Source organism: Carettochelys insculpta, chromosome 9, assembly GCF_033958435.1.
Source record: "Carettochelys insculpta isolate YL-2023 chromosome 9, ASM3395843v1, whole genome shotgun sequence".
Classification (NCBI taxonomy): domain Eukaryota; kingdom Metazoa; phylum Chordata; order Testudines; family Carettochelyidae; genus Carettochelys; species Carettochelys insculpta.
In genome coordinates this window covers 5,516,028-5,543,792 of record NC_134145.1, presented here as the reverse complement: position 1 = coordinate 5,543,792, position 27,765 = coordinate 5,516,028, and the positions used below count along the sequence as shown (strand labels likewise).

The 27,765-nt window shown below is 49.3% G+C and overlaps 1 protein-coding gene across 1 annotated transcript; it reads left to right on the top strand.

The window, feature by feature from the left end:
- Positions 1-132: 132 nt before the first annotated feature.
- On the top strand, positions 133-27,765 carry LOC142017593 (fatty-acid amide hydrolase 1-like). The gene is made up of 15 exons (XM_075002623.1): positions 133-357; positions 5,217-5,330; positions 10,898-11,041; positions 12,578-12,711; positions 13,247-13,453; positions 15,881-15,921; positions 17,229-17,353; positions 18,576-18,701; positions 19,729-19,826; positions 20,437-20,536; positions 22,110-22,150; positions 23,703-23,742; positions 24,506-24,614; positions 25,883-26,028; positions 26,126-27,765. The coding sequence occupies exons 1-15, from the start codon at positions 172-174 to the stop codon at positions 26,252-26,254; spliced, it is 1,740 nt and encodes a 579-aa protein (XP_074858724.1). The 5' UTR covers positions 133-171; the 3' UTR covers positions 26,255-27,765.

The following is a 27,765-nucleotide window of genomic DNA, read 5'->3' as shown; positions in this document are numbered from 1 at the left end:
GCGCGCGCAATCCGGGGGTGGGGTGGGGTGGGGTGACACCCCGCGGGCGCCGCCTGGCACAGCCCCGCCCGCGTGCGCCGAGGAGCGGCGCGCGTGGCGCAGGCGGAGCCGCCCCGGGGTTTTCCAGCCGCTGCGCTCCCGGACGGAGAGGACCCGCGGGCGGGCGCGGCGATGGGAGCCGACTCCTCGGTGCTGGTCGCCGCGCTCTGCGGCGCGGCCGCCGGGGCGCTGCTGCTGCTGCTGCTGCTGCGGGGCCGGGGCCGCGGGCGGCTCCGGGCGCAGGCGGACGAGGGCCGCGGGCGGCGAGAGCGGGCGCTGGAGCACATGGCCGAGGCTGCGGCGCGCTTTCGGGAGCAGGTGGGCTCCCCGGGCGGGGATCGGGGCCGCTGGGGGGTGGGGGCTACACGCCAGCATCCGCCCGGCCGGCTGGGGGTGCTCACCTGCCCCTGCCAGCTGCGTAGGACCAGCTCCAGAAGGGCCCGAGCCCCAGCCGGGGTCCTGCCCTCTGGGATGTGCCAGTCAGGGCTCCAGGCCCCCGGGGCGCCCCTGCCGCAGTCTTGCTGGTGCATGGGGCGGGGGAGAGGTGGAAGCGGGCCGGTGTTGCCCCCCCCGAAGAACTGGTCGCAGCCGGGGTAAGATCAGTAACTGCCCCCATCAGTTGTCCACCGGTGGCAGATTTCTACCCACAAGCCCATCACAAACCGCCACCTCATCGTTTGCTGCGGGTGCGCATCGAGCTCCCCCATCAGCGCTCTGGCTGCCTCCACGCCAGGGTAACATCGAACTCAGAGGCGCTAGCTCAGGATAAAAACGTCACTGGCTTCCCTGGAAGGGCCATTAGCCCATGAGCCCATGGGTGTCTGTTAGCCGCTGGGCCGGGGAGGTACCACGTGTGCCCTCACTTCAACCGAGTCTTTAACTGATAGGACTGACAGTCCCTTCGCAGCAGGCAGCCTGGGAGGCTGACGGGTGCCCCAACGGTTTGTGAGCCGATGCCCAGGTGCCAGCTAAGGGTCTGGTGGGGCAAAGGGGGCGATGCCGCACCAGCAGCTACGCTAAGCAGCCAGGGCAGGCTGGGGTCTTTGGTTTGTGTTTAGTTCGGGTACAGCAGCAAGAGGAAAATTACACTTAGAGAGGCTTTAACAGTTACTTTTTATTTATACAAAGATAGAAACAATTTAACTAAGACAAATGATTAAAGTACAAGTTAGTACTCGTGTTTTTTAAAGGGGAAACAACACAATTTAACTTAAGAAAAGTTTTAGACAAACTCGCTAGCTTAAACTAATACAAGTAATGTGTACACAAGAAAGGCCTGTTGCAGGTGTGATTTTCACCCCTGCCTCTTAGACCTGGTGGTACCAGAGTGTTTCCCTCAATTCCTATAGGAAAGAAGTGTAATACAGGTGTAATTCTTACCCCTGCCTCCTAGATCCGGTGTGACCCAGAATCTTTCTCTCAATCCCTCGGGAAGAAGTAGATATGAACCAGACGTCCCCAGTCTCAGGAGTTAATTCCAGACCTGGCCAGCAGGTGTACGTGATTGAAAACTCAAAGGCGGGGGGGTGGTCTGCCAAGCCCCTTTATACTCCTTTTGTCACGTACACTTCTTCCTGGTCGCAAGTGGCCAATTGGGAGGAACATGTCTGAACCCCAGGTTTCCCAGGGAAGGTGCAAGGCTCAATTCGCACCTGTGAATTGTGGACAATTGGGCACCTTTGGAGGTGATGGGGGGGGTTCCCTGTTCTTCCTGGGGAAGTGATCAAGGCGTGTCAATTACCGAGATCAGCCAGAAGGGCTGCCATTAGCTAGCCCATTCACTGTCTGGTTTTTGTGTATAGTAGAGAGGCTGGGCGAGACAGCACACCTGCGTTCCCAGGGCATCAAAGGCTACCTGTCTCCCCTGCTTATTTCTCTCTCTGTCTCTCCCAGTGGGGGGGAGAGAAGAAGAAAAGGCCAAATGGGGGGTTCATGTCTGGCTACAACTGAGAGCCTCCTTCGCCCGAGTCTTTAACTGCTAGGACTGACAGTCCCTTCGCAGCGGGCAGCCTGGGCTGGCTGACGGGTGCCCCAAGGTTTTTTATCACTCAAGTCTTTAAGTGCTAGGATGGGAAGTCCCTTTGCAGCGGGCAGCCAGGGAGGCTGACGAGTGCCCCAAGAGTCTGCTCCCTGGAGGTAGCACGACTCAGCGCTTAGCTCTCAGTACGCCTCACCAGTGACCAGGCTAATGCAGCTGAAAACCAGCTGGGTTCTTTGTTTTGTGTTCGGTTTGCAGGTAACAGGAAGAGTCAGAGTAAAACTTAAACAGTTACTGTTTATTTTAACTAGAAAACTTAACTCTTCTAGTTACAAAGTTCCAAGGTTTATACTTGATTACAAACAGCTAGCATATAACAAAAGGTACTTTAATTCATAGATCTATGATTAAATGTGTGCACAAGCAAAAGCAAAGCACATAGCAGGTCTTATTCTCCCCCCTGCGTTACCGACGTGGCGTGGCCAGTATCTTCTCACTCAATCCCTCGGGAGGAAGTAATACAAGGAGGGCGTCCCCTGGGACCTCGGGAGGCAAAGACCTTCCTGACCAGCAGGTAGAGGTAATTGGAGCTCAGTTAGGGGGTTTGCCAGGCCCTTCTTTATACCTCTTGGGTCACGTGCACTCTTCCTTATCTTTAAGGGTGCCAATTGAATTAGATCGACTCGTGATGTTAGTTCTCACAGGGAGTTCAAGGGCTTAGTTCACACCTGCGGGGTGGAGATAATTTGGGGCATTCTTTCTTTATGGGCAGGAGATTCCTCTGTCTGGGACCATGTGTGGGCATATCAATCACCGGTACTAGTCGAGGGCAGCCTGAGGCCCTGGTCGTCTGCTAGCCCGTTCGCCTTTGTTGTCTGGTTTCGGTCCATTCAGGGTCAGTCTGGCGTTGTGCTCCAGAGCATCAAAGATTGTGCTTGAGATAAACACATCTGTGCTCTCGGGCATTCCAAGACTGGGATGTTCCTTTTTAACCCATTTGTGCTCTGAAGCACCTAAAGGAGGCGAGATGGAGTAGAGCAAAAAGCGGGGGGCGAGTTCTGTCTGGCTACAGTGTCGTGCCAATTTTGAATTTAAAATTTCCAATAACAGCCAGCGTAGAAGCACCGTGTTTTTCATTTGAATTTGCTCACCTCCAGAAGCGTCCCGCATAAATCCCACAAAGCTAAACGGTGACCCTCCACGGATGGCTGCTTCTTTCTCCGCTGCTCTCCATCCAAGTGCAGGAAGCCTGTGAATTTTTGATTGAATTAGAATTTGAATTCTGCAGCGCCCAGGCCTGCAAATCTAGAGGTCCAGACGCAGGGCTGATGGAACCAGGGGGCCAGGGGGTGGACAGGGCTGAAGGCGCATCTGCCCTCCACTATGCCAACATCCGCGATGGGCACGCAACTGATGGACCAGGCACAGGCGGACAGCGCTGTTATCACAGCAGGCATCTGCTGTGCTAGTGTCCGCAGAGGATGCGTGGCACAGGGAACCTGGGTGGGTTTGGGGGAGGGCTGAATTGTGTTGCTGCATGGTTTCCCAAACTGGGGTGTGTGAAAAAATTACGAGGAGGGGCACGAGGCAACCCAGCCCACCCATCATTCCCCCCGCCCAAAGATAGAGCCCCAGCTGTGGGTCGGCCAACCACCCGCCATCCAGAGCCCCATGCTGCCGGGACCAGCCAACCATCACCCACTAGCCCGAGTCACCCAAGTCCCATGCTGCCAGGGTCTGCCAGGATCTCATAGTTGGTGGGTGGGTAGCTCAGGCACCTGGCCCACAGTTGGGGTGCGCGGCTGGTGGGCAGGCAGCTCATCCCGGCAGCGCAAGGCTTGGGCAACCGGTGGGCAAGCAGGCGGGCGGCTGGCCCTGGCAGCACAGGGCTTGGGGGGCAGCTCTGGCAGTGCAGGTCTGGCATGGGGCTCAGGCAGCTGGCCAGCTGGGGTTGTGCCAGGCACCCGCAAGGGGCCAAGAGAAACGATTTGTGCTTATTTTTAGTTTTAAATAACATTTTCATATCAATTTTGGAAGTCAGGGGTCCTTTCAAAAGGCCCCTGTCTACATGGGCAGCATGTGTTCTGAAAGCGGCACTGTTGAATCGCGCCTGGCCGCCGTTATGCTAATAAGACGCTGCATATTCATGCCAGCACCTCATTAGCATCTTCCGAACTGCCTCATTAACATGTCTCCTCCATAAGGAGGGGGCACGTGTAGACACAGTCCAACTGAAAGATCGGCTTTCGAAAGACCGTGACAACACGCTACAAGTGGATCGCACCTCCGATCCGCTGTTTCCAAAGATCCAGGCGTTCTTTCAAAAGAGCCTCCGTGCAACAATGAAAGAACAAGGCAGGAAACACGACAGACTGGGCAGCAAGGTGGATAAGCCCTTCTGAGCCACGCAGCCAGCCAATTGCAGCCAGGATCCCAGGGCTCCCAGCCTCCTTCCTCCGCAGGACTGACTGCGGGGAGGACGTTTGCCCCGGCCTTGCACCTCTAACCCAAGGCCCAGCCCTTTCTGGGGACCCAGAGCCACCATCTCTCTTGCTAAGGCCCCCAGGTCCGGTGCACTGGTGAGTCCCAGTGGGTGTTTTCACTCTGGGGAGGGGGCGGTCTGGAAGCTGGACCGGCCACTTCTGTGGTGGGAGTTAGGGGAAGTGCCTCCCAAACCCTACAGAAAACAGTTCTACAGCAGGGAGCCGGTTCTAGGGGACTTTTCCAGGTGTGTGAGTATGGGTTAGGGCTTGGAGTTATGGCCGATGCACTTCAAGGGAACTGAACTTTAACTGCCAACTCCCTGGCTTTCTGGCTTCACATGGTTTATGCTGCGTTTTCAGGGCATGGAGCCATGACCAGTGTTCAGCTCCCCAGTGGTGTCTGGGGAATCTGAGCCAAGTTTGGGTGAAATCCTTAGAAATTCTTCAGTCATCCAGCAAGCAGGGGCTATATCAGTCCAGAGGGGGCTGGGTTTGAGAGTTGCGAGTGCCTGAGAACCAGAGTCATTGCTGGTTTACAGCCTTAACTGCGCCCGTGAGGATCCGGGGGTGTTTCATCTAACGCCGATTACACACAGGGGTTGCAGCACTAAAACAAACTCCTGGAGGTGGTGGGGGAGAGTGCAGCAGTTCTTAAAGACCACAGCACTTCACAAGTATAGAGATATCTGTGTTCCATGCTTCATTTCCTCCTCCAGAGCCCTGGCATAGACGCAGACCTCATCCTCTCTCTCTCCTTGGTGGAGCTCGCGAAGCAGCTCGGGGACGGTTCTCTTTCTCCAGACTGGGTCTTCTATACCTACGTGGATAAGGTGAGGAATGCACGCGTGTCCAAGGCTTCTCGTGAGTCACATGGTGTGGGGTTTTGTGCTTGGAGGTCTGAAAAGACAGCATCCCCCAGTGCAAAAGAATATACGGCCCACGCAGCTCTTCACAAACGCTTCCCAGCGAAACAAAGGCGGTGCTCAGAATTGCTCACAGTTTGAGATGACTGCAGAGAAAAGCTGTTAGAGTAAAAGCTCTGTTATCGGGCCTGTTAGGGTTAGGGGGGTGGTGGTTAATTAACTATTCTGGTTAACTGAGGGCTGTACAGGTTAAACCTCTCTAGTCCAGCACCCTTGGGACCTGACTGGTACTGGACGAGAGAATTTCAGTATTCCACAGGAGTTCAGTATTGTCAAGCAGCACCACCAACACTTCCACTACTTACTGGGCTCTTAGCAGATATTTACTGGTAAATTGTAGCTAAATAATAACACCGAACACTGAGAGCCAGGACAGGGGGCTGTAACCAAACTTAACGGGACCATGGAAAACGTGGCCACACCCATGATAAGTGATCGTCCGGCTAACTAAAATCATGCCAGATTACAGGTGCTGCTGGACGAGAAGGCACCAGATTAGAGAGGTTCAAGCTGTCCTTTGAAAATTGATATTCCGTTGGCAAAGAATTAGATTACAATAAAATGAATGGAGTAGAAAATAGCATACAGACATTTCCCAATCCAGCAGTAGAACTGCACTGCAGAGTGTTGGTTTTTTGAAGCACAGGTACGTACAGGTAAATTTGTCTCGACAGTAAGTTATCTTATGGCACTACATATAACCATGGGCAGTGCTGGTCATACACCCACATCACGAGAAACACACTACACTAAAACTAAAATCCTTGCAGTGCCTTGCTGGCAGCCCCACAGCCAGAGGGACCTCAGCCAGGGTCAAGGGGGAACCCCCTGCCCCAGGGACCCCAGCCAAGCTGGAGGAGACTGCACCCCAGGGGCATTGAGCCTCTGATGTAGAAGGTGCAGGAGACAGGGTCAATACAGATTCAACCCAATGGCGTACCCTGGAAGCTGCTTTTTGAATAAATCCCTGATTTCCGCTTGCTTACTTGTCTTTTGCCTCTTTGCAGAATATGCAATTGCATAGCCAGTTGCCGAGCATACTGTTCCCATTTATTTAGGCTGAAGGTTTATACTGAGTGATATCAGAAATGCTGGTTGATTGATGCTTCTGGTTAATCAAGAGCCGGACAGCAGAGCTTTTACTGTATTGTGGTAATGTCTAGCGGTCACATTGGGCTGTACATTCATTTCTGTGAAAAGATAATCTGTGTCCAAAAGGGTCTTATGAAGCAAGCTAATATTCTGGAGGTGTTTCTCTTAATCCTATCTTGACCTGACTCATTAAAAAAGATGGATTTGCTAAATCCTGCACTGCCCCGAGATAGGGGAACTGCAGTGGAGTATTTGGCAACTGAGGATGTGTAAAGTAACAGTCAAGCCCTGGTTGTGCAAAGGGACTTAACAAATTGATGTTTGTCTGGCAGTGAAATCAACAGGTCCCCTGCTGTCATACCAGCTGTGTCTGTGGCTTAGGGCTGGGTCAGGTACAATGAGTTCCAGCCTTCCAAAATGAAATACAGCCCTTGAACCAAAGGATAAATAAAGCAACAGACTTTCTACTGAATTCCATTACCTTGTCTGAGGTTGATTCTGGAATGGGGATTTTTATTAAAATTCATGGGGAGGATGCCTACAGTAAACAATGAATCAGGGAAGCCAAGCCCTGTGTGTCAGTGGGCAGCTGTCAGCCCGAGTCAAAAGTCACTGAGATCTGCTGAAACCACAGAATCTGTGATATCTGGAAAGAAGGCGTGCCCTTCATCATGGCAGAAGGAAGGAGAGTAGCTGTGAATAGGCAAATGTGATGGGGTTCTGGGGTCTCCCAAGCTCTGCACCCTGTCCACAGGCAGGAGAGTCTCTCACTCAGCAGGAAAACAGCAGGTTTATTAGCCGACAGGACACAGCATCATACAGAGGAGTTAGTGCAGCAGGCAGAGACAGCCAGTCCAATCCATGTTGGGGAGAGGAGGCCCCGAGGGGCCCCCAGAGCTGGGGCCTGGCCCCCTCCTTTGTCTCTCTCTCTCTCCCAGCCCAGACTCACTGCTTCCAACTCCCAGTTCCAATTCAAACCCCTCAGGCTCCACCTCCTCCTTTGTCTGCAGTGCAAAGGTGTTACCTGGTCATCAAGGTTTCCCTCAGCAGGAGCCCCACACCCTATGTGAGCCCCACACACACACAGGTATCCCCCACTCCATCACATCCAGTGTGATGGGGTTCAGGGGTCCCCCTGCACTGCACCCCGCCCGCTGGCAGGAGAGACTCTCACTCAGCAGGCACAACAGCAGGTTTATTAGGCAACAGATGTCCAGTTTCTCACAGAAGCAACAGCATAGCCGCCAGAGACAGTCCTTCCAACCTGTCCTGGGGAGAAGACCCCGAGGGGTGCCCCTCTGGGGTGTAGCTTCCCCCTCCTCAGGCTGGCTGCCTTCCAGCTCTCCCTTTTCCTCGCCTCTCACTGCCGCCCCCGATTCAAAACCCAGCTCAGCTCCTCCCTGCTCTTTGTTCAGGCAGAGATGTTATCTGCCAGTTGTAGCCCCAGGGTCATCCTTAGCCACTGGGAGCTGCTGCTTGCCTCGGACATCCAGCCTGACTCACACATACACCCCCCACTCCATCACATCTCTCCCCCCTTCCAGACCGCACTGAGCGGGGTCACTTAGCCAGTGACCTGGGGAAGTTCGGGGCCCTCCCTGCGTGACAGGGCATCGGCTATGGTGTTGTTGTTCCCCTTGACGTGGACCACCTCCATGTCGTAGTCCTGCAGGAGCAGACTCCACCGCAGGAGCTTGGCGTTGGCCCCTTTCATGTGATGCAGCCAGGTCAGGGGTGAGTGATCGGTGTACATGGTGAAACGCCGTCCAAACAGGTACGGCTGCAGCTTCCCCAGCGCCCACACCATGGCCAGACATTCCTTCTCTATGGCTGCGTAGTTCTGCTCCCGGGGCAGCAGCTTCTTACTCAGGTACACGATGGGGTGTTTCTCCCCTTTGTCAGTCACCTGCATTAGCACCGCCCCCAGCCCCACGTCCGAGGCATCGGTGAACACCAGGAAGGGCTTGTTGAAGTCTGGATTTGCCAGCACTGGGGCCCTGACCAGAGCCTCCTTCAGCGCGCAGAGGGCCTCTTGGCACTGCTCGGTCCAGACCACCTTGTCAGGCTTTCCCTTTTTACACAGCTCCGTGAGGGGGGCTGCGATGGAGCTAAAGTGGGGCACAAACCTCCGGTAGTACCCCGCCATCCCAATGAAGGCCTGGACCTGCTTCTTAGTCTGGGGTGTTGGCCAATCTCTGACAGCCTCCACTTTAGCTGGCTCTGGCTTTAAGCAGCCGCTGCCCACCTTCATCATGGCAGAAGGAAGGAGAGTAGCTGTGAATAGGCAAAGGAAACTTTCATGTGGACTTAGAACTTAGTTAAAAAAGAATAAAATAGTTAATGATGGATGCTTTTAGAGTATAATCACAGAAATATGCCCAAATACATCTAAATGCTCTTCTGTACTAGGCAAGTTAATGTTTAACTGGTTAACCAGTAAGCTTTGCCTTAAACAGATGAGGCTTACTGATTAAAGTTAACTGATAGGGACTAGAGCGGCCCCCCAGCCTGCCCTCTGCAGGCAGGACGTTCCTCCAGCCCCATGGGGCCACCGCAGGCAAGGACATTCCAGCCAGACTGGAGGAACCCCATCCCTGGCATGCCACAGATGGGGACGCTCCAGCCTAGCCAGATCAGCCATGTCCGTGACCTCTGCAGCTGCCCCATCCGCTCCCATTTAATCAATTAACCAATTAAACCTAATGTTTAACCAGTTAACTAATTAAATGGGATTTTGCATCCCTGTTTTGCACCCGATCCTCAGCTAGTGTCAATGAAGGTGACTCCTCTGCAAGACAGCAATGTATGGGGCTGGTCTGCCCAAGAAAATTACTGATCTACTTCTCTGGCTCAGGAAGGTGAGAAATCAACAACCTTGAGTGACTTAGTGAAGCTAGACGAGCTCTGTACGTAACCAGCCCTAGGTCAACAGAAAAATTCTTCCATCGACCTAGCTACCACCTCTTGGAGAGGTAGATTTAGAAATGGCAGGGACACTTAATGATTTTTTTGTTTTGGTTTTCACCAAGAAGGGTGATGGAAACTCCTCATGACTGGAGTACTGTGTCCAGTTCTGGGCCCCACGTTTTAGGAAAGGTGGAGAAATTGGAAAGGGTCCAGAGAAGAGAAAGTAAAACGATTAAAGGTCTACAAAATGTGATCTATGAGAGAAGATTAAAAGAAATGCATTTGTTGAGTTTGGAAGAGGAGAAAGCTGAGAGGGGACATGATAACAGCTTTCAGGTACCTAAAAGGATGTTCCAAGGAGGAGGGAGAAAAATTATTCTCCCTAGCCTTTGAAAATAGGACAAGAAGTGATGGGCTTAAGTTGTGGGTTTCAGGTTTAAGTTGGATGCTGGGAAAAATTTCCTAACTCAGGGTGGTTAAATACTGGAATAAATTGCTGAGGGAGGTTGTAGAATCTCCATCATTGGAGATATTTAAGAACAGGTTAGATAAATATCTAACAGAGATAATATAAATGGTGCTTGGTTGTGCCGTTGTCATGAAGGCAGGGGACTGGACTTGATGACCTCTCAAGGTCCCTTCCATGTCTAGTGTTTTATGATTCTATGATTTATTGAGCTAACAGCAGAACACTGTCTGACTGTTGGCATAGCCATAATACCTGAGAATGTGGTGCCATGTCTCTCCTTATTGTCTTTTCAGACATATTTAGAAATAATTCATAGAATCCTAGGGCTGGAAGGGACCTCAGGAGGTCATCTAGTCCAGCCCCCTGCCCAAAGCAGGAACAACCCCAACTAAATCATCCCAGCCAGGACCTTGTCAAGCCAGGACTTAAAAACCTCTAGGGATGGAGATTCCACCACCTCTCTAGGCAGCACATTCCAGTGCTTCACCACCCTCCTGATGAAGTACTTTTTCCAAATATCCAACTTACTCCTCTTCTTCTGTAACTTCAGACCATTGCTCCTTGTTCTCCCATCTGTCACCACTGAGAAGTTTCTCTCCATCCTCTTTCGAGCTCCCCTTCAGGAAGTTGAAGGCTGCTATTAATTCACTCGTCAGTCTTCTCTTCTGCAAACTAAATAAGCCCAAATCCCTCAGCCTCCCCTCATGTGCTCCAGACCATTAATCATTTTTGTTACCCTCTGCTGAACCTGCTCCAGCACATCCACCTACATCCCTTTTATACAGGGGGGGCCCACAACTGGACACAATATTCCAGATGTGGCCTAACCAGTGCTGAATAGAGGGGAACAACCACTTTTCCAGTTTTAATTGTCCTCAGGAAAAGCTGCCCGAATGGGGAAAGAATTGACTGGTGTTTTCAGTTCTGATATAAGCAGGTTCAGAACGCAGCCTGTCATGGGCTTATCTCTGGGATGACTCTAACTGCCTTTGTCTGCTTTCCAAAGGCCCTTCAAGTGACCAAGGAAATCAACTGTGTGACTGATTACCTCCAGGAGTCCGAGTCCCAGCTTCAGCAAGTGAAAAGGCAGGAGAAGAAAGGCCTGCTGTATGGAGTGCCAGTCAGCATAAAGGATTCCATTAACTGCCAGGTACATCAGCTGTCAGCTGATTGCTTGGGAATGTTGTGAGCAAAGAACTGTCTTGTTTGCTTCTCTTTGAGCATTTGTGTAGCCACGGTTTATAATGTCCACTGCATCCTCAGGGTCAGGCACATTCTGTCAGTAGTGGCTGGACGAGTTAAAACTGGCGTTGAGAAATGCTTCCATAACGCAGGCCATCTCTTAACATAGAAACCCTCTCATGGGCATCTCCCTCTCATTAATGACTGCAGCCCAGCACTAGGTTGCTTGCCGGGGAAAGCAATACTGGGAATCAATTTATCAGTGAATAGGCAGAGCTCTGCAAATCGGCAGATATCCACTTTATAGCTGTGGATATCCGAGGTTCATTCTGACATATTCGAATACCAATTTGGTATGTGCAGGGCCCTATGAAGAGTCATGGCAGAATTCCATTTTTATTTATCATTTTTGATGGATAATATCAAATGCTGATATTTAAGCATTTTTATTGTTTTTTTTTTCAAGATTTTAACAGTTGTGCAAAATGATGGGTCCTTAGAGTTTTTCTCTGTTTTAAATGTTCATAGGTAAAGGCAGTTGGTGGGGTTCAGATAATGCAAGAGTCAGACTAGTTATTTAACAATAGTGCTGTCGAGATTCAAGAAGTTAAAGCATTGCAGGTGGAACCTCTCTCATCCTGCACTCTAAGGACCTCACTGGGGCTGAACGGGAGAACTTGCCAGACCAAAGGAGGTCCATATTGTCTAGCCCATTACCAACACTTCCACTGCTTACTGAGCTCTGAGAAGACATTTAGGTGTAAATTACAGCCAAATAACAGCAGAGAACCTGAGAGCCAGGACTGGTGGCTGCAAACAGACTTTATGGGACCATGTGAAACTTGGCCACGTCGATGGTAAGTGGTCTTCCGGCTAACTAAAATCATGCCCGATTATGGATGTTGCTGGACAAGAGTGCTGGATTAGAGAGGTTCAACCCGTATAACAGTTAAAACACAAATTGTCGACGTCATGTGTCAAAATATACAAAAGAAATACCCTTAGATAACGCTCTTTAAGTTATCGAGCAGCATTTGTTTACTTTGACTATCTGTCAATTTCAGTTGTTATTGCTGGGAATATTTTTCTTTGGCTTGTGTGTGGAGTGAAATCAACATTACTAAAATGTGCTGATTTTTAAAAATCCAGTTTTTCCAAGCAGATGCCAGTGTCACCCTTTGTGATATGATACTCTTTTGTTGACCCCTCCGGCCCCCTTGTTCCATTGGGTCATTCTGCATGGCCATAGGTCTACCCAAGCCAGTTTTAAAATACTCTTCTAAAGTGCATATGTGTGTGTGTGTGTGTGTGTGTGTGTGTGTGTGTGTGTGTGTGTGTGTGTGTGTGTGTTACATGCAAATACACACACTGTTCTGCACATAAACACGCACGCATGCAGCTTCATAAAATACATTGTGCCAAATGTTACCGCTTAATCATGAGAAAATCCCAATTTTGCATTTGGAAGTTTGAATCCACTATTCTTTTCCTTTGCTTTTTTCAGGGCCATGATTCCACCCTGGGGCTGTGGAAACGTCTCAATCAGCCCGCCGCTGAAGACAGCCTGGTGGTGCAAGTCTTAAAGAGACAGGGGGCACTTCCGTTTGTGAAAACCAACGTTCCCCAGGGCCTGTTAACGTAACTGGAATCATTTTGTTTGCTCTGACTTATTTTTGATTGCCGTAGGGTGTCATCAGCAGTTGATTTCCAGGCAGGATTTTATGTTGTTAAAGCTAGTTGAAATGTCAATGAAGAAAGTTGACAGTATATCTAAATTGAATGAAAAATAGTGGGGGACAGGACCCAATCTTTTCCTAGTTTTCAGTTACATTTTTCAACCAGTTTTAGAGCTGTGCAAAAACAGTGTATTGAAGTTCTGCAAGTAAGTGGATTTCTTTCAGTGTGATCATTTTCCCCCTCTTCTCCAACTATCTGTCTGTCAGCTGAACTGGAAAATATCATGTTAGTGCCAGTGTCTGTATTTCACATAAGTATCGTTAGCCAGGAGTCCATGGGGGTGTCAAATCTACCACAAGAAGCAACTCCATAATGACCTGACACAAAGCCTGTTGAAATCAACGGACAAACCGCCATCAACGTCGATAGACTTTGGCTCAGGTCTTGAGTGACTCCTGCATCTTACTGATGTTCTTTCTCTTCTGATCCCTTTTAGGTTTGACTGCAACAATTTAATCTTTGGCCAGACACTGAACCCTCTGGACCACACCAAAACACCTGGGGGCTCCTCCGGAGGAGAAGCGGCACTTATTGGCAGCGGAGGATCTGTCCTGGGCATTGGGACAGATTTAGGAGGAAGTCTCCGTATTCCAGCTGCTTTCTGTGGGATTTGCACTCTCAAATCCACAGGGGGCAGACTGAGGTACTGCATGTCTCTGGGTCTTGCTTTCTGGTAGTAACTCATGCTTCATCAGAGACCTTTCCTGACCCACTGAAGTCAGCGAGTGTTTTGCCATTGACTTCAGTGGCTCAAAAAAAAAAAAGACAGAGAATAAAAAAGGGAATATCTTATTGCCTCTATATAACTCCATGGTTCTCCCACCTCTTGAATACTGTCTGCAGATGTAGTTGCCTGATCATACAAAAGATCTCTTGACATTGGAAAAAGTCCAGAAAAGGGCTACAAAAATGATTGGGTAGAAATGGTGTCCCTGGCTTCTGATTGTCAGAGTCTGGAGATGGATGGCAGGTGACAAATTGCTTGATCATTGTCTTCGGTCCACCCCCTCTGGCCACTGGCGGCAGACAGGCTACTGGGCTGGATGGACCTTTGGTCTGACCCAGTATGGCCGTTCTTATGTTCTTAGGGGTTTGGAATGGCACCGTATGAAGAGAGATTAAAAAGACTGAGACTGTTTAGTTTAGAGAAGAAGAGACTAAGTGGTGTTATGAGTGAGGCCTGTAAAATCATGACGGGTGTTGAGAAAGTAAATAAGGAAAAGTTATTTGCTCGTTCCCATAACACAAGAACTAAGGGTCACCAAGTGAGATTAATAGGCAGTAGGTTTGAAAACCAACAGAAGGAAGTATTTCTTCACACAACACAGTGGGCCTGTGGAACTCCCCGCCGGAGGATGTTATAAAGACCTGGTCTTTTACAGTGACCAAAAAAAGAACTAGATAAATTCATGGAGGTTAGTTCCATCAATGGCTATCAGCCAGGATGGGTCAGGATGGTGTCCCTAGCCCTGTTTTGTCAGAAGCTGGGAATGGGTGACAGGTGAAAGATCACTTGATGATGACCTGTTCTGTTCATTCTTCTGGGACACCATGCCAGAAGAAAGATTACTGGGCTTGATGGACTTTTGGTCTGACCTAGTGTGGCCATTCTTATGCCCATGTCACTAAAGTGTATAACACCATGTAACATCTGCACTCTGCCAGAACGTTCAGTAGGTGCGTCTTTGATTATGCCAATATGAGAAAAGCTTTAGAAACCTGCTCTGCAAGGAAAGGCTGAAAAAACAGTGCATGTTTAGTCTTGAGAAAGGACATCTGAGCAGGCAACAGTCTTCAAACATTCAGGACTCTTGGGGTAAGTCTACACTTGCCTGAAGATCAACGCGTTGGCGGTTGGTCCTTCAGACTTCAATTTTGCTGCACCTGTTAAGATGCAGCAAAATCGACCTCTCTGGGCTCGGCCGTTGACCCTTGTACTCCATGCTATCGTATGGAGTAAGGGATATTAGCACCAGACTTCCGAGCCTCACAATACACTAGGGAAGAAAGTCGATTCTGATACGTCGATTCTAGCTACGCTAATGGCGCAGCTAGAATTGTGTAGCTGAAATTGACTTTCCTCCTTGGTGTAGACTTACACTTATAAAGAGGGCGGGGATCAAATGTTCTCTGTATGCACTAAAGGTAAGGCAAGAAGTACTGGGCTTAATCTGCCGCAAGGCAGGTTTAGGTTGGATAGTAGGAAAATCTTTCTAATTATAAGGGCAGTGAAGCTGTAGAACAGGCTCTGAAGGGAGGTCATGGAATCCCCATCACTTGAGGTTAAGAGCAGGTTGAGATGAGGATCTCATTTCTATGACTCTTTGCTGGCATTTGACAGGCAAGTTTTTCACAACTTAGCAACCACCTCCTGTCATCCCCAAGTAGCAAAGTCCATGGGAAGCACTCCTACAGGGCAGTTCTTTCCACCCCATGCATAGCCCTCCCTGCAAAAGAGAGAGGCTGGAATTTCACAGGTATCGAAGGACATTAGGTGCTCAACTTTCATTTTGGTGGAAGATGGCTACGTGTTACACTGCCTAGCATTCTTTAGTCCAAAGATCTCCAAGCACTTTACTGACGGCCAGTATCATCTTCATTTTATAAATGGGGAAACTGAGGCACAGTGAGGCAAGCAACTTGCCCCAGGTCCCTCAGCAGGCCAGTGGCAGTGCTGGAACTAGAACTCAGGTGCCCTGTGTTCAGGTCTGTCCATGTGCAAATTCTCCTTTTGAGCAGAGACATAATGCTGCGAAACTTCAGCCCGCTGTGTCAATGCCTTGTAAGAGTGTGCCAGTGGTTGTGGGCTGATGGAATCCAAGCTTGGACCCAGCACTCACAGCCAAGTGACAGTGGGAGGAAAGAAAGCAGATCCTTCCAGAATAGACCCCATTCCTTTTTATTGCAGGACCTCCTAGTTTTCAAAGACCACCGAAGTGCGGTTTGTAGCAAGGAAGGACAATTCACTGGAAGGAGGCTGAGAAACTCTGCTAGTTCTCCACGTTGCATAAGATCCCTTACAAGTATTAAAGCAAATCTCTGTTGTCTGTCTTTATGATTCTCCCCACAGCAAGAGAGGAATGGTCTCCTGTATCCCTGGGCAGAAATCAGGTAGGACTTTGGGTTATTAGGGGATCTTTCTTTCTTTTCCTTTTTGCTCTTCTTAAATGAGATACGTGGAGATGGGGATCTGTGGAGGGAGGTGTTGTCCCTCACAGAGGGAACCCCACCCTGAGACCTTCTCTGGAAATAGCTGGCGTGTATTCGGATCAAGAGCTTGGGGCTGCGAGACACATGAACTTGGTATCCTGGCTGTTAACTCATCCGGAGGCATAATCCACTGCTCCTGCATGGGAGGCCACATAGTCAAACCCAAGGAGAAATATGGTGATGGAGAATAAATGAGTGTCTAGACAGTGAGAGTCCAGCCTGCAGGACAATTGGCTGGAGATGTACCTGTGCATGGACTTCAGTTCTACATTAAAGGGAGCGCCTGAAGGAAGACCTTTGGTCTGACTCCATATGTCTGTTCTTATGGTCACCTAGCCTGTGACTTAGGATGGAAGGTGCTTTTTCTGTTTTTTATGGCTCGTGTTGGTAAAGGCAAAATGAGAACTCTGAATATTCAGCCACAGCCTGGTCCACCGATTGTCTGGTTTTAATGAAGGACCGATCCTGATTCCTAGTCTGTTCTCAGTCCAGCCATAAAAACATCTCACAGTTTCCTGAGATTGCTGGCTTTTCCTTTTCTTTAATCCCTGAGCTGTTTTATTGAGCACCGGTTCTCCTATCCTGTTCCAGGTCGGAACTGTGAAGGGTTGCCTCTCTCATTAAAATGTGGAGACATAAGCCATAAATTTGACAGCAGGCCAAAGCTCATCTCAACCCTTCCTGTAATTCTTTAGAGTTCTCTTGCCTCTTTTCCAATGCAGGTGGTCTCCACGTATGACAAAGCTGTGTGAGTTCTTGTTAAGTCTCAAAAGAAACCCAACAACAAAGTTTGGAAATTTTCTTGATTAGAAATGAAATAAATCCCCAAGATACCTGGTTGCCTTTGACATTTATACAGACACTGAGAACATCTGGAGCGGTTATAGTGAGAATTGAGGAGCTAAGAGAGTGTTCTGGCAGAGGTATCAACCCCCATGCTCCAGGGCACAAGTCAACTTCTGACTGTTGGGGTCAGGAGGAAACATTCTCTGGGGACAGATTATTCCGTTTCTGTGTGCTGCAGGGATTCTTGCACACTTTTCAAATGCAGCTGGTACTGGTCACTGTCAGAGATAGGATCCTGGATTAAGAGGACTCCAATACAATTTGGTGTGGCCATTCCTATGTAATCCATGTCTCCTGAAGATGCCCACAAGGTCCATCTGTTTGAATGAATGTTTCCTCTGGTTGGGTTATTGTTGTTCCAGCTGTAGCAGGGATTGGGCCTATGGCAAAGGACGTGGACAGCCTGGCTTTGTGTATGAGAGCGCTCCTGTGTGAAGACATGTTCCGCCTGGACCCCACCGTGCCACCCATGCCCTTCAATGAGGAGGTAAAGAACCAGACAGGCCTCTGAAGGAGAAATGTTCCAAAAGCATCCCACTTGTGAGCTGCTCATCTTCCCTTACCTTTGAATATAGAGTAATAACAGTCACTTCTGGGGGATCTCAAACAACTTCTACCAGATGAGGCTTTCCCCAACTTCCTTCCTTCCTATGAGGTTAATATAATGTAATTTCCATTTTTCAATGGGGAAACTGAGGGGACATTCACACACAGGGGAAATTCTTGGTTTGGGCATGCAGTGCAATGCACAGGCGAGAGAGAAGCAGACCGAGCTTCTCCGAGTCTCTGCCTTTACCTGCAAGGCCATCTTTGTACAAAAGTTCATTTAAAAAAAAAACAAACAAGCAGTCCTGTAGCACCTTGAAGACTAACAAGTCTGTTTATTAGGGAGTGAGCGTTCACGGGTAAGACCCACTTCTTCAGATCTGGAGCATGTGCATTCAGATAGGAGTTCTCCATCTTGGCAAAAGCCGTTGGTGGTGAGATGTCACCAGGGCCAAGCTTTTCTTGGCCCCGGTGATGATTCTGCTCAAGAACGGCGTCTGTTTCTGGGCATCATTCTTTAGGGATGATGTGAAGTCATTGAAGAGAATCCAGGGGAAAACCTGTGAGTATGGTTTTAAAAAAAAAAAAACCTGGGCATGTTTAGTCTTGAGAAAAGAATACTGTGGGAGACCCAGTAATATTTTTCAAATATTTTCAGGGTTGTTATAAAGAGGGCAGCAATCAGTTGTTCTCCATGTCTGCTGAAGGTAGGACAGGAAGTAATGGGCTTAATTTGCATCAAGGGAGAATTCAGTTAGGTATTAAGTTAAATTTTCAGACTTGGAGGTTAGTAAAGCTCTGGAATAAGTTTCCAAGACAGACTGTGGCATCCCCAACATGAGAGGTTTTTAAGAACAGGTTGGACAAACGCCTGGCAGGGATGGTCTAGGTTGATGTGGTCCTGTCAGTGTGTAGGAAGCCAGGGTTGCTGGCGTCTCAGGATCCCTGACAGCCCCATGTTTCTGTGAGCTGTACCCATTGTTACACAGGCGGAGAAGGAAGTGAGTGCTGGCACACAGAGAATTGCAATTCTGTCCTACTGGGATTGATTTAATAGGTGTATGTTATTGACTTTAAAGCATCTGACATGACTGTCGTTCTTGGTAGAAACTTCACCTTACTTGCTACCACTCTCAACCTTCCCTTAAAACCCTTTCTTCTAGGTGTTCTCCAGCTCACGGCCCCTCCGCATAGGGTATTACAGCACCGATTTTTATATAGTGCAAGGTCCTTCCATGAGACGGGCAGTTTTGGAGACGAAGGAGCTTCTGGAGAACGCAGGCCACACGGTACTTATGACAGTAACGTGCTTACGTGTCTGGCAGTAACCCTTCTGCATGCTGCTCATGGGCCAGTATCCCTGGATCCTAGGCCCAGTGCAAAGCCAGAACAAAAAGACAGGCCCTGCCCCAGAGCTCTTACAGTCCAAGTATAAGACGTGACACAGACAGGGCAGCATAACGAAACAATGAGATGTCATTGGTTGGCACGCCAGCTGCCTGTTGTCAATCTACAGATCAGCCCCTCCTTGTTTCTTTCATGCCTCAGTGATTGTCCCACCAAGAAGGCGCAGCTCAGGGCTTGAGTGCATCAAGTGTGCTGTGAGCCCTTCAGATCAAGTCCTGGCCCCAGAGAAATCAGTGGGAATTTTGCCATTTATTTAAATGGGGTTGGGACTTCACCCTGATACGCCTGGAATAGAATTGCATAGCAAGGTTCAAAAAAACTCTACAGAGAAGATCTTTCTCTTTTAAATTCTGTAGGATTTTAATTTCTGCGGAGCCCTATTAAATTCCCGGAGGTCCCCATTGTTTGGGAGTCCCTTTGAGTAACAGGGCAAGAAGCCAGGTGTCTGTTTCTTGTTTGTTTGCCATCCTGTTTTGGAACAGGCACTCCAGTTGCCGGCTGAAGATCTGCTTTTCGTTGGGCTAAACTCTCTGTGGGTGTAAGCCAATACAGGTGTTCCATCCCCGTGTACTCACGTGCTCCAAGCAGATCAGGCTCACAGCTGCCCGGAGCAGAGACTCTGGCTTCTGAAATAGCAGCTTTCTTTGAGGGGAGGGGGTTCTGTTTGGGGGCTGGAACACTGGGGTTGGCTGTTCCTGGGGATGACCAGCTGACTTCTGCTTGGTGAAATCAACATTCTTGGGTGTAAAATCCCAGCGGCCCAGAACACGGGGGCTCTGCCAGTAGCTCTCGCTGGTGCAGATGCGCAGGGGTGGGAGCTGTTGGCTGTTCCCTCTTCTCTGTTCTGCACCACTTGCTGTACTGCATTGTTAGTGTGTCTCTAACCCCTTTGTAATTTCTCCCCTCTAGCTGGTGCCTTTCAAACCCTGTGGGACGGAGTATTTTATAAGCCAGCTTTGCTTAAAAACGTTGTTTGCAGATGAGGGTGCCACATTTTTAGAGCTCTTGTAAGTATCCTCTTGAGCAGCTGTGTGCAGGTACAGCTGTGTTTCTAGATACACGGGAACTGAAACGTGCTCATGGCTCTCGTTAGGAATACGAATGGGAACGAAGGCTGGTCTGTCGATGCAAGCCCAGTGACAAAGTGGGGCGTGCTAGAGGAGGGCTCTGAAGACCTGGTGTCAGAGCTTTGCCACAGAATCTGCACGTGACCTCGGGCATGTCACTTATCTGCTCTAGCCTCAGTTTCCCACTTGTAAATGACTCGATTCTTCCCTGGCTCATCGTGCTAGTGTGAGGGTAAAACCATTCATGACTGTGCAGATAGTGAAGGGCCAGGTGGTGGCTAGCTACCCAGAGAAGCAGCTCTGCTGCGTGTGAAGGGGTGGATGAATCCCATTGTTGTGAGCTGCACTGGCTGCTTCAGAACATCAATTTGAGGTCAAGCTTCGATGGGCCGATCTCTCCAGGAGTGCCAAACCTGCAAGTTCCAGGAGGACCCAAGGGAGAACAGAAATGGAGCCCTTTGACAACCCATGGGGGGAGCTGGCGGTGCGAAAGCTGAATGACAGCTGCAGCCCGCCAACCCAATAACCAGAGTGCATTGTTCCCTTTCAGCACAGGGGAGCCCAAGGAGCCCTCCATGAAACGATTCCTTTGGCTGTTCAAAGTGCCACGCCCGCTAAGACTCCTCTTGTCTTGGATTCTCAAGTCCATAGTAAGGTTCCTGGATTGCTAACCTACTTCACATTTATTAAACAGCTAGTGGATGCACCCGGTGCTGCAGACTGTCTAGACGGGACCAGGCTCCAGGGGCTGCCCCCTGCAGGTTGCCCTGAGGCGAGCCAGGTTCTCAGGGCAGGGAACTGTGCTCCTCCACCAACCTCCCACAGTGTGCAGGCTGTCTGAAGGAGCCAAGCTGAAGGGGGGTTGCCCCCTCTTCATCTGACTTCCTGTGGTCTGCAGGCAGTTTGGGCAGGGCCAGGCTCCAGGGAGCTGCCTTGTCCCCCCAGCCTGTGTAGTCTGCAGGCCGTCAAGAGGGGACAGGCTTCAGGGCTCCCCTCCCTTCCAGGACCAACCGACCCCTATTCCAGCAAGACCTAAGGTGTGTTATGTAGCCTGTCTGGGCCTCAGTTCCCCAGCTACACAGTGTGATGAAGTGGGTGTGATGGAGTGGGGGGAGTGCATGTGTGAGTCAGGCTGGATGTCTGAGGCAAGCAGCAGCTCCCAGTGGCTGAGGATGACCCTGGGGCTACAACTGGCAGGTAACACCTCTGCCCTGAACAAAGAGGAGGGAGGAGCCGAGCTGGGTTTTGAATGGGGGGCGGCAGTTAGGAAGCTGGGGAAAGAGGAGCTGGAAGGCAGCCAGCCTGAGGAGGGGGAAAGCTACACCCCAGAGGGGCACCCCTCAGGGTCTTCTCCCCAGGACGGGTTGGAAGGACTGTCTCTGGCTGCTGTGCTGTCGCTTCTGTGAGAAACTGGGCATCTGTTGCCTAATAAACCTTCTGTTGTACCTGCTGAGTGAGAGTCAATCCTGCCAGCAGACGGGGTGCAGTGCAGGGGGACCCCTGAACCCCATCACAGTGGGCTCATTTGATTGGTGAGGATTTAGCTACCTTATGTTGCATGTAATTTCTATTGTCCTGTAGTAACCCTGGGAAAGTGCCTCAGTTTCCCCAGGCACTGCAGTAATACCTAGTGGAGATGGGAATTTCAGGTGTGATGGCCTCCCTCAGGTACGCAGCGGGAGATGGCCTGAGCAGGGCAGGGCTGTGGCCAGGTGACACCTTGTGCCCAGGAAGGAGGGACACAGGCTGAAGGTGGGGTGGGGAGGAAGCAGCTGGGTGAGCTGACTTGGGGTGTAGGGCGGGGGTCCTGGCACTAGCTCTGGTCCCCCCACCCCAGGTCTGCTACTAACAGCTCCCAGTTTCTGTGCTCACAAGTCTGTTCTTTGCTGCGCCTCTGTCATCTAATAACCCTTCTGTTCCGCCTGCTGGCTTAGTCACATCTGACTGTGGATAGGGTGCAGGGCCTGGTGAGTCCCCACCCCTTTAAGCTCCTAATACTGTTTTCCAGAGCTGGGGAATAAACCCAGAAGTCCCGACCTGCAGCAACTTGCTCAGCCCTCCGGAGGCTCTTGATCCACCATCTGCCATGAACTGCACGTGGCACCTTCAACTTCCCAAATGCATGTTTGTTTGAGCCGGTCACCTGAGCTGTTAGACGTGTTTTTAAACACACGCAACCTGTGTTCCACATCAACTTTTCTCCCTCCCTTTTCTCTCTTCCAGGAGCCTAGATTAGCATCCATCCTGAGAACCATGAGAGAGAGGTAAACCATTCTGAATCTGAACAAATACATGGGGGTTTTGGGCGACTCTTCCTGTGTTCTGCCATCTTGAGGTTAAAAATGAACACCAGAGCATTATGCCTAAGCAATAAAATGTTCCCTCGGATGCACCTGGCAGTGGCTACATCAGAGGACCGGGTGGTGGGCTAGATGGACCATCCATCTGATCTGATGTGACTGTTCCTATATTTTAACCTTCCTGGACTGCCGTATCTGTACAGCAGGGCATTCTGGCCTCTTGCTACAGATGCACTTTCCTTCCCTAAGACCCCGTGTCTTCCCCTGATTGCTCCTAACCCGGGGCTTGCAAGGCTGTATTCTACAGTGTCTGCACTTCAGGGGATGGTCTCCCCTCTCCCCCATCAGGTGGAACTAGGATTTTTCAGGACATTTTGCCCATTCTGGCCCTTTGCATGTTGCAAGGGCCCAAAACAGGGAGAGCATCTCAATCAACATCTGCCCTGAAATGACAGTCCCTTCAGAAAAGAGTAAGCCCAGTCTACAAAGTGCTGTCCTGCACTCCAATCGAGGATATTTAGCTTGTCCCAGGATCAGGCCAATAACAGGGACCGGTGACATGTTAAACTATTAGATTATAAAGTTGGGGTCATACCAAAAGTGCAGTTTAAGTGCTGAGATAGGCAGATGGACAGCCTGGTTTTCCCACTCTGCAAATGTTCATCAATCCTAAGTTCAGAAAGGACCCTTGTGATCATGCTGTCTGTAACTCGGGGTTTTTTATGATTTCGATGAATACTGTCAATATTTTCATAGTTTTCTTTGTATTCAATTAAATGTTCATAGGTGAAGGAGATTATGGGGTACAGGGCTGGAGAATAACTACTTAATGAGTAGTCGTTGAGAGATGAAAAGTTAAAACTTCAAATGCTAATTGTTAGCATCGCATCAAAACACACCAAGTAAATAGCCTGAAGTGAAACTCCTAAGTTCTCACGCTGCATTTTTCTAACTTCACGGATCTGCAAATTACAGTTGCCAACTATGCAAATACTTTTTCCGTTGCTTTGGGTGTTTTTGCGAAATTGTTTACCAACTTTTACTGATTAAAAATCAAATCTTTCCAAGTCTCTGTGTAACGCCACTGGCCACAGAACTTTCCCAAAATAATTCTGGCAGCGGAACTTTTGGAGAATCGCCCAAGCTTGGTTTAAAAAGGGTCAGTAAAGGGTGCATGTGTTGCCATGCCGCTGCCTAGCATGCAGAAGCTGCTCCTTTGATCATGCATCTCTTGACAGTCTGTGCTGCAGCCTGACTCCTTCCACAGCCCAGCACAGAATTCTTATTTGGAGTATAGAGTGCGTGAAATTCTGAGCTCACTGAAGTCAGGAGCAAATTCCCATTGGCTTGTATTTCACTCTATATTTTTAGCCAATCTCAGTCAAGTCGCAACCGTTTCCCCTCTTTTCTTAATTGCACACGATTGCAGCAGATTGCGGGTGTGAAAGCTGGATCTTTTTAACCATCTCTTGCAATTGAGTTTAGTTCATTTACTTTTTCTGTTTGACATCCTTAGGTCGGTGAAAGAACTCTGGAAATTGCACTGTGAAACAGAGGTAAAGTACTGTCTGGTACAGTTGGTGCCACTCTTCCATCCTTCTTTGTTAGGCCTGCTTTGGTGCTCATTGATGTCAGTAGAAAGGTGGTGAGGCCCTAAACGTCCACATGGTAAACCATGGCAGAGTCCAATATATTTGCTCCGCTGATGTATTTTGGCAGCTCTGAATAATCTTCCTGGAAGCTAGGATTGAACCGGAGGTTCTCCCAGATGGGCTCCACTGCGCAGGGAGAAACTCTTTCAAAGATAATAGAAATCATGGAAGTCATTAGGGTGATACGATTAAAGGCCTAGAAATGCAACCTATGAAAGATGAAAAGAACTGGGTTTGTTCAGTTTGGAAAAGAGAAAGCTGAGAGGGGTCATGGTGACAGCTTTCAAGTACCTAAAAGGTGCTCCAATGAAGAGGGAAAAAATTATTCTCCTTAGCTGCTGAAAGTAGGACAAGAAGCTGACCAGTACAGTTAAATGTGAAAGGTGCCAAATCGGGGCTTCGAGGAGAGAAAGAAAAGCTGCTGGCTTGGTATTGTAATTGCTGGGAGTCTTGTCAGGACGGCAGACAATCCAGCAACCTCCCCCTGCCAAGAACTCTTGCAGTGCTGTTTATTGGCAGAGCCACATTGAAGATACTGCTAACCCAGAGCCTGATCCAGAGGCCATTGAAGTCGGTGGGAAATGGTTGCTGTTTCACTGGCTTCAGCGGGCATTTGGCCCTGGCCCTGGGTTTATTGATGCTGACCTCCACGTGTATTGTTCCATAGGAGTACTGCCGTGAATTCACAGACAAATGGAGCAGGTTGGATCTGGATGTGATGCTGTGTCCAGCTTTGGGCCCTGCTTTTCAGATTGGATTCCCTGGGAAAACCTCAGGTAGAACTTCTCAGAAATCCTAGAGTCTGGCCTGTGTCGGCTCTTTGGGTTGTTCAAGGACCTGACTCATCAATTACTATTCTCTCGAATTTAATAGCCCTCACAGTCCACTGTGAAATGGTTAGAGTTTAGCATTCCTGTAGCAGATCCTGTCCTTCTAGCTTGGATCTATCTGTGGCCCAGCTAGGATACGGAGCAACATGCAAAGCCTAGGGAGGTCATAGCCCCCAGGCTTAGAAGCCCTGCATTTGAGTATATCCGACCACCAAAAGCTTTCGTCTCTCTGGAAAGCCCTGTCAATGGTAAGAAGTGGCACTGTTGCTAAAAACGTGTCTAGTTCTAATGCAGATTGGACCAAACCCTCGGCCATGTAGCTTTGGAAAGCCTAAGTGAGGCTTTGTTCTGCACCAAGTGTGGTCGTCCTCTTCACTTTGGTAACGCCACTGGTTTACTGCCGATTCAGGAGGCACTTGTAAAATTTTTCTTTCCATGCTGGAGAATATAAAGTAGTATCACTGCAACGGTTTCCTTGCAGAATTCTCTGTTTTGTTTTTTTTTTAGAGGACGCCTGTCAGGCAGATCTCATCCATAGAGCACATAGCAAAAGATGTCGGATAACATTTTCCAGAGCACCTACATCCCCTTTTGAAAAATGACTTAGAGGGTCAGGTCCCATTGAAAGTCAGTGAAACCTAGCCCCATAAAGCCACACCCTGAAAGGTGTTTGGACACCTACGTCCCTTTGACGTTAGTGGAATTTAAGCCCAAATCTTCAAAGATACATAGGTACCTAAGTCACTTCTAAAAATGGCATGAAGGTTCCTAAGTCACTTGCATGCTTTTGCACATTTTGCATCTGATGTTTTGAAATTATCCTTCCCATCACAGCCTGATGTTTTCACAGTACTGTGTTTCTTCCAGAGAGTGGCTTAGTCTGTGTTTGGAATAGTCCCTGAATGGAGAAAGGTAGCTTGCAGGTGTTGGAGAAATGTCTGCTCGAAAAGAGGTATCCTTGGATGCAGCAACCTCCACAAGAGAAGATGGGGGCTGTCGGGTCTTTTATGGTGCAATGTGCCTACCACGCTGCAGATGAGGAGTTAGCAATGACATCTTCCCAGGGCTACAGTGTCCACTTCTCTCTCCTGAAGGAAGTCAATCACAAGTGAAAAATCTTTGTTCTTGGTGTCGCACCCTAAAAGAAGTGTCTTCCTTTAGAAAGGGGTACAGCTTGGGAATCTGAATCTGTGATCCCCTGTTCTGTTTCGCAGTGTCAACGAGTTACAGTATTCTGTATAACTACTTGGACTTTCCTGCTGGAGTTGTGCCCGTCACTACGGTGACAGAGGAGGACGAGGAAGAGCTGAAGAACAACAAAAGATACTGTAATAATTTGTGGGACGAGGCCTTTGTCCAGGTCAGTAGCAAACGGTCCTCAGGAGATTGTGTCTCCATCAGTGGCTTCCCCTCCACTTTGGGCTTTGGTCTGTTTCCATCTCTGTCTTTCCCGGCAGGCTATCCAAGGAGCCGTGGGGCTGCCTGTGGCGGTGCAGTGCGTGGCTCTGCCCTGGCAGGAGGAGCTGTGTCTGCGGTTCATGAAGGAGGTGGAGACGCTGACCCAGAAGAAGCAGAGGAACCTTTGAACGATGGGCCGGATAGAACGCTGCTGTCTGGAGACATTGCTTGTCTTCTCCAACCAGCCATCCGCATCAAGCAGTGATGGTCGTGATGTAGCCTTTGTTTAATTAAATAACTTGATAGCGCTTTCAGTTCTTCAGCTAATCACTGTATCCAGCACCGTGCAGACGGTGGATGCAGGAGGTATGTCCAGCTGTGGTAGGGCTTACAGGAGCTCTAACATTTCAGTACAATTTGTTACACTTCCATAATCAAGGATCTTTGAGCTTGGGGCAAGCATTAGTTAACTATGGCAGGGTCATGCCACGATTGTGCTGTAGTGCAGACGCTTCCTTCATTGGTGGAGGTGGGGTTTCTGCCTATGCTGGGGATTAGGTCAACCTAACTGTGGTACTTGGGAGGGAAATGTCTCAGGTCTCAGCGGCAGAGCTGAGTTGATCTAATCTCTGAGTGCGAACCAGGGCTAAGACTCAAACCACCATGCTCCTGGAAAGTATGGTTTTCTGCGTACTGCCGACAGAGAAACTGAGACATGGAGCTGTTTGTAAGTTGCTCCAGGCCTTGTAGGGTCTGAATTCACTGCAGAGTTACACTTCGCTCAGGAGTTGCCTGTAGACCCCTCTTGTTCACACATGCAACTTTCACCTGAGCTTGGTATTTCATGCCCAGGCTAGCTGGCCTAACGAGGGTGCAGGTTAGAGCATGGATGCTGCTTGCACTTAAGCTGGTGTAGAGTCTGGACAACCCCATCTTGACCACAATCACATCTGCCTTGGCCAGAATAGAGATCTTTAACAGAGCAAAACTCAGGCCTGTTTGAAGCCTGATGCAACATCGGCCTGCAGGTAAAGCTTGGGGCTCTGAGGCAGGGATGCTGTTAAACAATCATGCATAGGCAGCACGGTCCAGTATGGTCACATTTGGTGTGCCAGGAGCAGACTGGTACATATTTACTGATAAGCCAAAGAGTGGATGCAGCCATACAACTGTTGACCAAGCGTGTAGCTTTGCAATAATTGCTAAGGAAGAGGGAATACCCCACATATGAGCTTGCTTGGAATTATGTAGGTCACATGTAAGCATTTATGTAATCATTTGTAATTATTTTTAGAATGACCCAGTCGCCTATAAATATAGGTGAAAAAGAAATAATCAAGGGAAGGGATAGGGTGAGATAATCCCACTACCTCCAACTAGAAGCTACCGCCTGTTCTTACCGACAAATGTGTTGGGGAAGCCTCTGTGTGGGGGGGAAAGAAAAGAAGCCACAACTTTCAGTCTGACAATTGTAAGTTTGCTGACAGTAAAACTGGGTCTGATTGATAAAGCAAGTTCACATATATTCATATCACTAGGATGGAGTGTCTTGTGTTGTCCTGTGTGTAAGCATTACTATATTATCACTAACGCTACTATACCAGGCCTGCCACTTATCTCCTGTATTGAAAGAGATTTATATAGATCTGTATTATTTGCTTGTACTGCCTGTGTATTAATAAAGTAGAGTTTATCCCTG

Excerpts from the sequence above, each read along its gene's own strand:
- LOC142017593 (XM_075002623.1), top strand. The coding sequence starts at position 172 with ATGGGAGCCGACTCCTCGGTGCTGGTCGCCGCGCTCTGCGGCGCGGCC. Across the intron at positions 18,702-19,728 it reads TGGAGAACGCAGGCCACACG|CTGGTGCCTTTCAAACCCTG; the intron begins GTACTTATGACA and ends TCTCCCCTCTAG. Across the intron at positions 23,743-24,505 it reads AATTGCACTGTGAAACAGAG|GAGTACTGCCGTGAATTCAC; the intron begins GTAAAGTACTGT and ends ATTGTTCCATAG.